Source organism: Hemitrygon akajei, chromosome 3, assembly GCF_048418815.1.
Source record: "Hemitrygon akajei chromosome 3, sHemAka1.3, whole genome shotgun sequence".
Taxonomy (NCBI): Eukaryota; Metazoa; Chordata; class Chondrichthyes; order Myliobatiformes; family Dasyatidae; genus Hemitrygon; species Hemitrygon akajei.
The window spans coordinates 174,222,930-174,238,272 of NC_133126.1; the positions used below are offsets into that span (position 1 = coordinate 174,222,930).

The window sequence follows — 15,343 nt, forward strand, 5'->3', positions numbered from 1 at the left end:
GTGATGATGTTAACTGTTTGAACAATGCTTCAGTATAATGCTACAGAAAAGGATCTTGGCAACTGTAGGGATGAATTACAGTGGATTGAAAAGCTTGATATACAGTATAGACATGAAGAAAGAGGATATGCTGGAGCTTTTGGAAAGCATCAAGTTGGATAAGTCTCTGGCACCGGATGAGAAGTACCCCAGGCTACTGTGGGAGGTGAGGGAGGAGATTGCTGAGCCTCTGGCAATGATCTTTGCATCATCAATGGGGACGGGAGAGGTTTCAGAGGATCAGAGGGTTGCAGATGTTGTTCCCTAATTCAAGAAAGGGAGTAGAGATAGCCCAGGAAATTATAGACCAGTGAGTCTTACTTCAGTGGTTGGTAAGTTGATGGAAAAGATCCTGAGAGGCAGGATTTATGAACATTTGGAGAGGCATAATATGATAAAGAATAGTCAGCATGGCTTTGTCAAAGGCAGATCATGCCTTACGAACCTTATTGAATTTTTTGAGGATGTGACTAAACACATTGATGAAGGTAAAGTAGCAGATGTAGTGTATAATTTTTTCAGCAAGGCATTTGATAAGGTACCCCATACAAGGCTTATTGAGAAAGTAAGGAGGTATGGGATCCATGGGGACCTTGCTTTGTGGATCCAGAACTGGCTTGCCCACAGGAGGCAAAGAGTGGTTGTAGATGGGTCATAATCTGCATGGAGGTCAGTGACCAGTGGTGTGCCTCAGGGACCCTTACTCTTCATGATTTTTATAAATAACCAGGATGCGGAAGTGGAGGGATGGGTTAGTAAATTTGCTGCTGACACAAAGGTTGGGGGTATTGTGGACAGTGTGGAGGGCTGTCAGAGGTTACAGCGGGACATCGATAGGATACAAAATTGGGCTGAGAAGTGGCAGATGGAGTTCAACCCAGATAAGTGTGAGGTGGTTCATTTTGGTAGGTCAAATATGGTGGCAGAATATAGTATTAATGGTAAGACTCTTGGCAGTGTGGAGGATCAGAGGGATCTTGGGGTCCAAGTCCATTGGATACTCAAAGCTGCTACGCAGGTTGACTCTGTGGTTAAGAAGGCACACGGTACATTGGCCTTCATCAACCGTGGGATTGAGTTTAAGAGCTGAGAGATAATGTTACAGCTATATAGGTCCCTGTTCAGACCCCACTTGGAGTACTGTGCTCAGTTCTGGTCACCTCACTACAGGAAGGATGTGAAAACTATAGAAAGGGTGCAGAGATTTACCAGGATGTTGCCTGGATTGGGGAGTATGTCTTACAAGAATAGGTTGAGTGAACTTGGCCCTTTCTCAACAGAGGATGAGCAGTGACCTGATAGAGGTACATTAGATGATGAGAGGCATTGATTGTGTGGATAGTCAGAGGCTTATTCTCAGGGCTGAAATGGCTATCACGAGAGAGCACAGTTTTAAGGTGCCCTGAAGTAGGTACAGAGGAGATGACAGGGTTAAGTTTTTTATGCAGAGAGTTGTGAGTGAATGGAGTGGGCTGTTGGTGATGGTGGTGGAGGCAGAAGCAATAGGGTCTTTTAAGAGACTCCTGGAGAGGTAAATGGAGATAGAAAAATAGAGGGCTATGGGTAACCCGAGGTAATTTCTAAAGTGAGTACATGTTCGGCATGGCATTGTGGGCCGAAGGGCCTGTATTGTGCTGTAGGTTTACTATGTTTCTATGTTATGCAAGATAAGTTTTTCACTGCATTCAATATATGTAGCAATAATAAAACCAATAAAAATGACAATAAGGAAAATGAGTTAAACTTCTTCCTGAAACTGTATCCCACAAGCCTGAATTTCCTACATCAACTGTGTCCAGAATCGCAATTAACCTTGGGTCAGATAATTGGCCGTGTACTCTCTTGCTGTGCTACACTGAGGTTCCACGCATCCACCAGTCTGCAAGTGTCACCACACGTTCTGGTGCCAACACAGCTTGGCAGAACGATGCAGAACACAACAAACAACAAAAAACATCAGCAAAAAGAAGCCCTGTTCCTCTCTCTTACCCACACACACAGTCCTTTAACCCCAGGATAGGAGTCCAGCTCCAGCCTCCAGTAGTAACGGATCTAGCTTCCCCTGCAGCTTGTACAAAAATCAGTTTTAGTGAATCCCAAACATTTCTACTCTGGCTGAAACTCTGCATTTGAGATAAGCATATAATATCTGTTCTGTCTTCTTCATTATCCATCTCAATGTTCATTACTCAATACATTGTTGAAATGGCTGGAGATAGGTTAATTGTGGAGTAATTTTGGCCTCATGCATATTGTGGATAATTAAGTATATGTGGTGTGTGAATTCTTAAAACTTGGAGTTTGAATAAATTGTTTAAGTTCAAGTTGATTAACAATTGCACATATATACAAATAAACGAATAATCTTCTTCTGGACCAGGAAGCGTCCACAATACATGTATCACACTCAGCACATAAAACAAAATACTACCACAAATGAGTTAATGAAATATAATTGAAAATGCATGTGAAGTGTAAACAGTAAATAGCTCGCTCTTCCAGTAATGAGATCTTAATGGTTGCAGGGTATTGTTAGTCTCACAGCCTGGGTGAAGAAGCTGTTACATCCACACTAGACCAGATAATTTTGAAAGCGCCGTTTTCGTGTGAAAATGAGAGGCGTGCACACCAGGTGTTTTTGAAAATATCTCTGTCCACACTAAAACGGGTATTTGGGCAAATCTCCTCCTACTGGGTATGCACAAGACTCATCTACAGGAAACAAGCGACTGGTTTGGTGTTGAATCCCGCCGTGAAAGACTTCTGTCCAGTTACAGACTAGAAAAACTTAAAAGGAAATTGCCAAAGGACGGACAGCTGTTGGCTCTCACGCAGAAAGGCTTAAAGCTAAAAATAAACAAATACTGGAGCATATGGAGGCAACCGACAGGGAGTTCACGGACAGTATGACCCAGCTGACGACAAACATTGAAAAACTGACTAACTCTGTTGCAGAGGGATTTGCAATGATGAGGAATATGATGGCTCCCCCCCCCACCCCAGTACTTTTCACTGTCACAATACCAGCCTCACAGCCACTACAACAGCTACACATACGGACACACAGACCCCTGGGTGGCCCCACCAACATCTTCCCCACTCCCACAGAGGGGTCACCCTGGAAACATTTCCTACAGCCATAGTCTCTTCACTGATGAAAGGGATGACAGCTACAACTAAATGCAATAAGGCTTGTCACTGGGCAAAAGTGAAATTTTCTGTTACCTCATTTGTTTGCCTTTACTTTTGCCGTGTCTTTCTGTATTATTTTGCTGTATTTAACATGTGCAATAAAACGAGTTACTGGGCAAAAATGATTTTATTTTTACCTGAGTAAAAGTGAAACTTACAATTTTCCTTTTTCGGCCTTAACATTTTCACGTCTATGCCAAACATAAGCTGCTACTTAAAAATGACATTTTGAAAATAGTGACAATTGCATCTATTGAATGCTTGCACAAGCAGTACATTAATAAAGCACCTTGGTAAGTGTATAAAACATGTCTGAATCAGTGTTATCTTGTATTTCCATACAATGTTACATTAGGCTGTTACACATCTATTGTCAGAGAAGTACTTGCATAAATAGGTAAACCACCTTCATACAAGCAAGGACAGAAAACAGGGCAAAGTGAGTATACTTATTTATTCAGTAAGTTATGGGTTAAAGTATTTGGTGAGTACACTTCTAACTCTTCTGGCTTCAGTCTCGTTGCCGCCTGTTCTGAAATTGTTAGGTTGTGTGGGGGGTTGAAATTCTCTGTCATACTGCAAAGCTGCAGTAACATTCTGCTCAGGGACAGTCTCCTGAAGCCGTCTGCCATTGTTGTTGTGGTGTTGGAGGTTGTGTCAAGAAAACAATGAAATGCCGCGCTCCCACTACCATCTGTTCTGTCACGTCATGACAGCATTTTTAAAAAGCATCTGTTACCTCATACACACTACACCGCCCAATTGGTGTTTTCAGATTTATACACTCTGGAGAGTGTTTTAGAAAAGCTCTGGTTTCGGGGGAGGAAAACACCGTTTCAGTGTGGACGGAAGGTCAAAACAAAGAGAAAATGCTTCAGTTACAGATTTATCCAGTCTAGTGTGGATGGAGCAGTCTCGCAGTCCTGGTCCTCCTGTTCTTGTACTTCCTTCCTGAAGGTAGTGGGTCAAAGAGATTTTGGGATGGGTGGTAGGGATTTTCATCAATGCTTCAGGCCCTTCATATACAACCCTCCTGGGAAATATTACAGTTAGCGGGGGAGGGAGACCCCGGTGATTCTCTTGGCATTTTTTGTTGGCCTTTAGGGTCTTGCAGTCCGATGCTTTGCAGATTCTGTACCACTCAACTATGTAGCCAGACAGGACACTTTTGATGGTGCTCCAGTAGAAAGTTGTTAGAATGGGGATGGGGAGCCTTCAATGGCACAACTTCTTCAAAACGTACAGATGCTGCTGTGCCTTCTTGACTAATGAATAGATGTTGTGGGTCCAAGTTAGATTGTTCATTATGTGCACATCAAGGAGCTTTGTACTCTTCATTCTCTCCATAGCAGAGGTGAGTGATTGGCCTACTCTTTCCTGATTCCCACAATCATCTCTTTTGTCTTGTCCACATTGAGACTCTGATTGTTGATAAGCAAGTTGCAGATTTAAACAGGCAAAATCTTCTTGGCAGTCTTTTGGTGTCAATGACAACTGTCGGTTGGAAATGAGGTGACAACTCTGTTTCTGCTGTTTATGTGGAACTTCTGATGCTCCAGTGAATGCTTTTAAGGTCCCTAATGTTGCCCATAATATTCCTTACCTAAAAATCTCCTTTTTGAAATCTACTCAGCGACTGAGCCTCCACCACCATTTTGGTAAAGTATTCCAAAGATTTGTCACCTCCCAGAGTAGAAATTTCTTCTCTCTTCTTCTTAAGTGACAACTCATTATCTGTTACTATGACCCGTAGTTGTAGAGAGCAGCCTACCAAATCATGCTTGTAAATATTTTATAAGTTCCAATGAAACATATTGTTTCTTGACATTACTTTGGGTTCTACCATTCATTGTGTATGTTATACTAATATCCAGTAAGAAAGAAATTATCTTTCAGTAACTTTTTATGTGACTAAATTATTAAATGATCCTGATTGATTCCAAATATTGTGGAAATTTTCCAATGCTATATGAACATTCATTTAAATTGTACCTTTAAAACAGATTCTAAGATTGTACAAAGTGCATAGATGGGGGTGGAGGGAGTTCATCTCAGATGTAACCTGAAGCTTTGTATAGGCAGTGAATTTACCACAGAAAGGAGGAAAGGGAGGAGCAGAAGACATGGGCTTTAGGGAGCACTGAGTGCTGGTCCCAAACAAATACAATTACCGGGGCTAGGTAGGAGCAACTAAGGAAGAATACCAATGGGCCAGAATCCCGAGATCAGGATTTCCATAAATGGACATCGATAAGAGAAGAAAGTATGAAAAAAATAAGTTTACATTAGATGGAAACCTGCATTGATACAAAAACTTGCCAGGGGCAACATTAAGCACTGCCAATGTTTGGGATTTAGATAGCACATGGAATTAGGGAAGAGCAAAGGCTTCATGTGTTTATCGACATTGTCTGTGAGGGAAGATATATCTGCATATAGAGAATATATGGAATCAGAACCTAGGAGACACAAGAGGGACTGCAGGTGCTGGATATCTGCAACAATACACACAAAATGCTGGAGGAACTCAGCAGATCAGACAGCACATATTCAGTGAAATGAACAGTGGACAACTCCGAATTGATTCTGATACTGTCCAGCTGAAATAATTGCCAGGGTATGGGATGAAACTAGTGATGGTACCAAGATTTGTGATGACACCCAATAACAATGGGTATGGCCTTTCCAATATTTAAATTAAACAAATGTTCTTATTCAAGACTGAGCCTTGAACACATAGTCTTGTTTTGGAGTTGCCAACGTTTCTGAAATTATCAGTATTTTGAAGCTATTTTGCTTTAATTAGCTTGGTTTGCAGTAATACTGGTGATATTACTTCTAAAAGTGAAAACTTGAGAAGATGATTAAGTTTTTATGTGTAGGCAATTAGCATACATGGAAGCGATAGGCTCTCCTGGTCCCTCAACACCACCTCTTTGGTCAAGAAAGCACCCAGCAGCGTCACTACTTCCCGAGGGGATTAAGGTGAGTGAGGTCCCCACCACTATTTTAACCAATTTTAACAGGAGCAACATCGAGACTGTCCTGACTAGCTGTATCACTGCCTGATATGGGAATTGTTGAGCATCTGACAGCAAGGTTTGTCAGGACTTCTGAGTAGATCATTGGGGTCTCTCTTTCACCCATTTAGAGAGTTTGATCAGGAGCATTGAGTACTTGGGGCCCTCCTATCTGTCCAACAACCTCTGTGACCCCTACCATCAGGCAGGAGGTACTGTTGAATTAGGGCAAGAACGGCTTCTTTCCCCAAGCCATAAGACTGCTGAACTCCCTTCCGTCACCCAGGTCTCATCACGTATGAGGCAGCACTGTTTATTTTATAACTTGTATCATAAACGCACCTTATTATTAGTTAACTATTAATTAGTTAACTATAAATTAGTTATTATTTGTGGTAATATTACTTAATGTGTTATGTGTGTGAGTTATATGTACTGTGATGTGCAGCTCAGTCAGAAAACGTTGTTTCGTTTGGCGGTATACAGGTGTACGGTTGAATGACAATGAACTTGAACTGAATGCAGCAGTGGAGAGAGGCTGCATCACCTCCCTTTCTCAGCTAAGTATTAGAAATGTTCTGCTTGAAGTTGTTAGTTATTATTTTCTGTCTGAAGCAGACAGAAATGTGCTCTCACCATGATCCCTCCTCAGTCATCAGGGATGCTATCTGGGCAACAGGAAGTGACAAACAATCTGGTGGAAGAACTCGGCAACACACACAAAATGCTGGAGGAGCTCAGGGATCACGCAGCACCATCAGGAGGAAAGAAACTGTCATTGTTTTGTGTCGAAACCCTGCTTCATAGAACAATACAGCACAGTACAGGCCATTTGGCCCACAATGTTGTGCCAACCCTTAAACCCTGCCTCCCATATAACCCTCCACCTTAAATTCCTCCAAATACCTATCTAGTAGTCTCTTAAATTTCACTCGTGTATCTGCCTCCACCACTGACTCAGGCAGTGCATTCCACGCACCAACCACTCTCTGAGTGAAAAACCTTCCTCTAATATCCCCTTGAACTTCCCCCCCCCCTTACCTTAAAGCCATGTCCTCTTGTACTGAGCAGAGGCGCTGGGGAAGAGACGCTGGCTGTCCACTCTATCTATTCCTCTTAATATCTTGTACACCTCTATCATGTCTCCTCTTATCCTCCTTCTCTCCAGAGAGTAAAGCCCTAGCTCCCTTAATCTCTGATCATAATCCATACTCTCTAAACCAGGCAGCATCCTGGTAAATCTCCTCTGTACCCTTTCCAATGCTTCCACATCCTTCCTATAGTGAGGTGACCAGAACTGGACACAGTACTCCAAGTGTGGCCTAACCAGAGTTTTATAGAGCCGCATCATTACCCCGTGACTCTTAAACTCTAACCCTCGACTTATGAAAGCTAACACTCCATAAGCTTTCTTAACTACCCTATCTACCTGTGAGGCAACTTTCAGGGATCTGTGGACATGTACCCCCAGATCCCTCTGCTCCTCCACACTCCCAAGTATCCTGCCATTTACTTTGTACTCTGCCTTGGAGTTTGTCCTTCCAAAGTGTACCACCTCACACTTCTCCGGGTTGAATTCCATCTGCCACTTCTGCATCCTATCAATGTCTCTGCAATCTTTGACAATCCTCTACACTATCCACACCACCACCCACCTTTGTGTCATCTGCAAACTTGCCAACCCACCCTTCTACCCCCACATCCAGGTTGTTAAAAATAACGAAAAGTAGGTCCCAGAACTGATCCTTGTGGGACATCACTCGTCACAACCCTCCAATCTGAATGTACTCCCTCCACTACGACCCTCTGCTTTCTGCAGGCAAGCCAATTCTGAATCCACCTGGCCAAACTTCCCTGGATCCCATGCCTTCTGACTTTCTGAATAAGCCTACCGTGTGGAACCTTGTCAAATGCCTTAAGGAGTGCCTCAATGCCTTACTTCAGCTAAGAGTGAGGTGAGATGGCTAGAATGACGAGAAGGGGAGTGAGAAGAAAGGACTCCATTGGCGGACTGAGGAAGACTGTAAGAAACTGGCAGGGGAGTCGAGCGGGTGTAGAGTTGGAAGACTGTGTGTGGCAGCTGAATGATGGATGAAGGCAGACAAAGAAAGGAGAACAGATGGGGCAAGGTGGGCGGAGAGGAATGTGAAGACGGGAGAGAGCTGCCGGATCACCAGTCCTGGGTTCTGACAATGAGGTGAGAGTGCGAGTCGGGAAGGGAGAGGTGATGGACGTTTGTGAACAGATGGGAGGTGGGGGGGGACAAAGACAGACAGAGGGTGAGAACCGGAGGATCAGAGAGAGAAGGAGCTCGCAGCCGCAGCGGATCGCACATGACACCAGATTCGGGCACCTGAACCCTTCGGTATCTCCACACGAAGGAAGTGACCTCGTTCTGTATCCGGGGCGGGGCGGAGCGGGGCGGGCTGAGGCGGAGTCCGATCCGGAGTGGGAAGGGGGTTGATAGCAGCCGCCGTTTGCTGGTTAGTGGACAGCCGGGGGCTGCAGGGAGGCGGGAAAGATGACCAAGCTGTCTCGCCCGCAGATGGCTGCCATGATGCTGTTCTCCTTCCTGCTGACCCTGGGTCTGGGCTTGTGGCTGCCCGAGATGCTGAAGACATTTTTCAAGGTGTTTGGTTGCCCGGAGGAACTAGTGACCCAGAGCATCTTCCTGGTGTATCTGATGTTTGTGCTGTGCGTGGCGATGCCCAGTCTGCCCCGCGGCTCTGTGAAGGTAGGGCTCTCTACAACGGCCTTTTACTCTGGTTAAATTCTGCTCACTTTCAAGGAAGGCGACGTTTTGCAGTAAAACCCGACTAGTCTCAGTCTCTGAATGATCTTCGGTTGGAGAAGTGGGCGGCCGTGAAACTGTGATTCAGAGCAGTGCATTTTAACTCGTACATCTGACTTGATTATTTATTCTTTTTCATTTTGTTTTAACTGTCCGATAATCGAAGTGCTTTGTTTTCGAAGGGCTCCGTAGTCTAAGAAAGAATTAATACATCCATCAACTTCTAAGTAACTGCCACGGGATAATTGGCTTATTGTGATGAATTAATTATACTGATGCTTTCAGCATTACTATTATACTTACTGGAAGGCTATTGATTTCGTGTTGAGGATCCAGTTCAAATCTGTTTAATCCTTTCCACTGCCAATGTTTATTCTGCCATTCATTGTTGTAAAGGTAAACTCAATCGAAGAAAGATGTTCTTTCTATAGAAATCAGCATAACTGATTTTTATATCATTAACGAGCAATCTTTTTACTATGACCCCTGAAAATGTGGTTCTTCATCATTAGTCTATATTAGAAAAAGCCAAGTGTTGAGGTCTAAACCTAGTGAACCCTATTGTTTACAACCCCAGATCACAAAACACCCCTTTATTCATTGGGCTTCGCCTTTTGCCACTGATTTGATTTTGGAAACTATTTCTCACGTCATTTGGATCCCATAGGTTTTCATTTTTTTAACCAATCTACTGTGAAGGACCTTGCTAAAGTCCAGATGGACTACATCAAATGTGCTGTTTATACAATTCTAAGCATGGATTCCTATAAATTGCGTGACATTGATGGTATCTGATGCCTATTTATATAGTTCAATTAATGGTTCAACTTAATATCAGAGAATGTATACAGTATGCAACTTGAAATTCTTGCTCTTTGCAGGCATCCACAAAACAGAAAAAAAACAAAGAATGAATGACAGAAACATCAGAACCACAAAGTCCCCCTCCTCCTCTCCTACATAAACAACAGCAAAAGCATTGAACATCCCCCTCCCCACACTTGCACCAGCAAAAACACCAACGCCCCCCCTTCCCCCACAATGCAAGCAATAGCCAAGACCCCAAGAAACCTTGATCCAGAGTCCAACAAAAACTACAATCGATCCCAACCCTATGATATCCCAGACATGCTCGTTCTCACTAGTTAATCCTTTTCTTAGCAAAATATGAGATTCCTCTAATCAGACAGTAGTATTTCTGGAGGCAGGGAGGACTGCCAAATTGTAGTTGGAGCCTCGGCATTTTTCTCCCTTTTAACTGCTGGGGTGTGTTTAATTTGGCAATTGTAACTATCCAAAGATTGGAACACCCTTAATACTGTTATCTTTTTTTTAATCATCAGTGACATTTTGCACTAAATTGCATTGAATGTAGCATTGTCATAATCCATTCCTTTTATGAAGATATTTTCAGAGCATTCATTCAGAATTTCACTCACGCAGGTTACCTTGAAGGTTCTTTTAAGACCCTATACCTTCTTAAGTTACTGACTTTATCCTTATGTGCTTAGAATGCATCTTTAGATTTCTTTTTGATTTTGATTACCAATTTTTTTCTACTTAGAAATATAGAACATAGAAAGCATACAGCACAATACAGGCCCTTCTGCCCACAAAGTTGTGCTGAACATGTCCCTACCTTAGAACTACCTAGGCTATACCCATAGCCCTCTATTTTTCTAAGCTCCATGTAGCCATCGAGGAATTTCTTAAAAGACCCTATCGTTTTCACCTCCACCACCGCCACTGACAGCCCATTCCAAGCACTCACCACTCTCTGTGTTAAAAACTTACAGCTGACATCTCCTCTGTACCGACTTCCAAGCACCTTAAAACTATGCCCTCTCATGCTAGCCATTTCAGCTCTGGCGAAAAGCCTCTGTCTATCCATGCGATAAATGCCCCTCAATATCTTGTACACCTCTATTAGGTCACCTCTCATCCTCCGTCGCTCCAAGGAGAAAAGGCCAAGTTCACTCAACCTATTCTCATAAGGCATGCTCCCCAATCCAGGCAACATCCTTGTAAATCTCCTCTGCGCCCTTTCTATGGCTTCCACATCCTTCCTGTAGTGAGGCGACCAAGGACTGAGCACAGTACTCCACAGTACCAGGGTCCTATATAGCTGCAACATTACCTCTTGGCTCTTAAACTCAATCCCACGATTGATGAAGGCCAATGCACTGTCTTTATACTTTCCTAATTTCTGTTTTAATTTCTCTTCTATACTTCCTGTGCTCTGTGGCCACTCTAATAGGCCGTCCTGTGCCTATTCAATTGGCTACCAAGTGTATGCTTGTGGTCTTCTGCTCCTGCAGTCCAGCCACTTCAAGTTTTGACTTGTGCATTCAGAAATGCTCTTCTGCACACCAGTGTTGTAACATATTGTTATTTGAGTTAGAATCTCTTTTCTGTCAGCTTGAACCAGTCATGTATTTTCTCCTCTGACCGCTCATCAATATGGCATTTTCACCCACAAAACTACTGCTCACTAGACATTTTTTTGCTTTTCGCAACATTCTCTGTAAACTTTTGAGCAGGCAGTTGTGTGTGAAAATCAGCAGAAGATCAGCAGTTTCTTAGATTGTCACACCACCCCATCTGGTATGAACAACCATTTCGTGGTCAAAGTCACTTAGATCACATTTCTTCCCTATTCTGACCAGACTGAAACTATCACTTCAAAGTTCAAAGTAAATTTATTACACTGGACAACAAAGATTTTGCTTCCTGAATACCTTTAGGTGTATCTTATGAATTGTGGGCTACTGATTGTGAAAATCACAATGAAATTTCTCTATCACGCACCAGTTTTAAATAACCTTAAGTTTATTATTTTAATTCATAATTCAAGTCAATTAAAATGTTGCCTACAATGTAAGCTGGAAAGTTACCTATCTTGTCCAGGCATGCTTGGGTATGTTCAGGCAGTGCGGCTGCTGCATGGCAGGACAAGTTTTAGTAATAATTATTGGGTTCAGGACTGTAAGGATGGTATTTGCTATCATCAGGCACAAAAATTTCTATGAAGGATTTTGATATTTGAGACAGATGCTTCCCAGAATAACTGATGCCAAGATTAAGGAAAGCATTTTTGTTGGTCCACAAATGAAACAAGTCATCGATGACAGGCAATTTGAAGAATTTCTAGTGGGACCGGAGAAAATCACATGGAAGGTATTCAAGGAAGTTGTTGAAATTTTTCTCGGCAACTACAGAGCACCAAACTACATGCAGCTGTTTGAAACCATGCTTCAAGCATATAAAACCATGAAATGCAACATGTCACTAAAGATTCATTTTCTGCATTCCCATTTAGACTTCTTCCCTGCAAATCTTGGTGCTGTTAGTGACGAGCATGGTGAAAGGTTTCACCAGGACATTGCGGTCATGGAGAAATGATACCAGGGCAACTGGATTCCATCAATGCTGGCGAATTATTGTTGGACACTTAAGCGAGAGGCCTCAGACACTGAGTACAAATGAAAATCATAAACAAAATATTTTAACTTAATTGAACTATTGCAAAGCATCAGCACCATTATGCAATTAAACACATTATATTCAATAAAAGTTAATTTGTTGTTTCTCCAAATTCCTACGTTATACAGGTAGTCTGAAATTATATTTGTGTTCAGCTTCAAGCAGGCTATATCATAAACAAACACAAATTCTGAGGAAGCAACACTTTTGAAAAAATTTGTTGTCCAGTGGATCAAAGTACATATTTGTCACCATATACAACCCTGAGATTCATTTTATTGTTGGCATATTCAATAAATCCATAGAATGATAACCATCACAGAATCAAAGAAAGACTGCACCAACTTGGGTGTTCAACTAGTGTGCAAAAGATTACAAACTGTGCAAATACAAAAAGAAGGAAATAATAAGAATAAATAAATATCGAGTACTGTATATGAGATGAAGAGTCCTTGAAAGTGAGTCCATAGGTTGTGAGAACTTTTCAATGATGGAGCAAGTGAAGTTATCCTCTTTGATTCAAAAGCCTGATCTTTGACGGGTAATAACTGTTCCTGAATCTGGTGGTATGAGTCTTGGGGCTCTTGTACCTTCTTCCTGATGGCAACAGTGAGAAGAGAGGATATCCTTTGTAAAAAGAATAGCTGATTTATCAGTAGTTGGAAGATTTTTGTACTCAGAGAGTTAGCATTTGCGGCATTAATTTTGGATATCTGGGTTATCTTTTCCCATAATTCTTTTAGACCATCTGCGTGAAAAGGTGTCTGAAAAATATCATATGCATGTGAAGTCACCCAAGCGACAGAAAAACAGTATAAATGTAAGAGAGCAGTTAGGCTTGTCAAGGAACAGCAAGAAGAATGCCAGAAAGACAGAGTGAACCAGAATCCATTTTCTGTGATGGGCAACTTGTTCATCTGCAACTGGCTGGTGCTTCTTTTTAGCCAACAGGAATTGTACATGTGTTTTGGAAATCCCTTGTGTTTTAGAAATTATAATTTAGAAATCTTTGATAAGATGGACATCCTCTTGATCTTTAAATGTATTTTAAGAATTTTATATAAATTTTAACATGTATCACTAAAGATAAATGAACTGTGTTTAAACTACATTGTTATCTCCTCCTTGGAGGGGATCTATCACTTTTATAGGCTTAGTGTTGTATTAAGCTCTCGATCTCTGTTATAAATGTCCTTTATTTTTACCTTAATGTACTCTATATGCATCTTGTGGTCCATTTGGTTGTCATCCTCTCCACTCCCCATTTTGTAATAAATTTACCCCACGTCCACTGAATTTCCTTCAATGCTGCTATTGCTGTGGGGCTGCTGTATCTTCAGAGTAGAAACTGCAGCACAGTGACGTAGCTGGCAGAGCCATTGCCAAACAGCATATTTGATTGTTCCTCATTTCTACTGCTGACTGTGTTGAGTTAGTATGTTCTCACCAGGGCCATGTAGGTTCCCGAGGTTGCCCTTACTTTTCCCCACACCTAAGACGTGCCTGGCAGTCAATCAATTGGACATTAAATTGCCCTTAGTATGTAGATGAGTGGTAGCTAGAATCTTCTTGAGGAGTTGAGAATATAAGAAGAGTAAAATGGGATTAGTAGGTACTTCAAGCAACACACACAAAATGCTGGTGGAACGCAGCAGGTCAGGCAGCATCTATAGGGAGAAGCGCTGTCGATGTTTCGGGCCGAGACCCTTCGTCAGGACTGTACTTACTTGATGGTTAGTGTTGGGTGTTTTGTTTGTGTTGTTAGAATTTTTACTTACATTTCAACTTTATTTTTTTGAACATAACAATGTAACTGGATTATGTGCCCTGCATGGAGATGATCTTCCATGGATACTCCTTTAATCTGCCCAGTTTAATTCCCTGAAACTAAATCTGGAATTGAAACCCTGTACCTTTTTGTTGGGCTTGCAGAATTATGGCTTAAAAATTCTCCTGAATGGAATTTAGGAATTCTGTGTCCTTTTAGTTTTAAAAACTCTATCTCGGTTAATATTGGGCTAATGGAAAACTACTTGTTCTGGTCAGAAATTTGCTCGTTGACCTTCCTTATGTCAGTTGAAGGCCTGTTGTATACTCCAAATGGTATGCTTGTACCTTTTTATGTTTTCGTTGAATTCCTTATTTGATAATCTTTCTAATAATGATTCTTTAAAACAGTTATGATTGTATTTTTAACCAATTCTGCCAACTTCACTGCTGTCTTGGCTGAGAAAGCCGTACGCAGGAGGGTTGAGCTTCTAGTCCTGCCCCTCTATACATGTACTGTTTTCACAGTAGCTATAATAGCATATGTTCATATGTCAATCATATTTAATTTTCTCCTTGCATTTAAATAAATGCCATTAAATGTAGCCAGATTCCTTTATGGTCTACTTTTACTTCCATTTACTCTGCCTTTATCTTTTTGCCCTTCATTTCTAGTTCTTTGTTGCCCCCTTTTGACTCTTTGTCAACCTTCTCATCATCCTGTCAAACTAATTTAAATCCATCCCAATCGTACTACCCATCAGGGTATTAGTCTCATGTCTGGGGAAGTGCAACCCACCTGTCCAAAGTGTCCCAGCTCCCTTAGAACAGGTCTCCTTGCCCCCGTACTCTAAAACACTGCTGCACCATCTTTTCAACTGAACATTCATCAAAACGTTCTGTCAATTTTCTTTGCCCACTTGCCTGTCGCATCAGGAGCAATCCAGAAATTATTACTCTGAGGTTCTGATTTTTAATATTCTTGGTTCCATTTTACCACAGGCGGACCATGACCTCTCACGGCTCAGTTTCCCCCTCCAGCAAACGCTCA

At 41.9% G+C, this 15,343-nt stretch overlaps 1 protein-coding gene across 3 annotated transcripts in view; it reads left to right on the top strand.

The window, feature by feature from the left end:
* Window positions 1–8,674: 8,674 nt before the first annotated feature.
* Window positions 8,675–15,343, top strand: part of LOC140725646 (D-beta-hydroxybutyrate dehydrogenase, mitochondrial-like) — a 29,499-nt gene continuing 22,830 nt past the window's right edge. Inside the window, exon 1 of one of the 3 annotated variants that reach the window (XM_073041388.1) lies at window positions 8,675–8,985. In XM_073041388.1, the coding sequence (XP_072897489.1) occupies window positions 8,773–8,985 (213 nt within the window). In that variant the 5' untranslated portion in view covers window positions 8,675–8,772. Of the gene's footprint in view, window positions 8,986–13,942; window positions 14,259–15,343 lie in introns of those variants that run through there. The other 2 variants (XM_073041387.1, XM_073041389.1) reach the window with 2 other exon arrangements.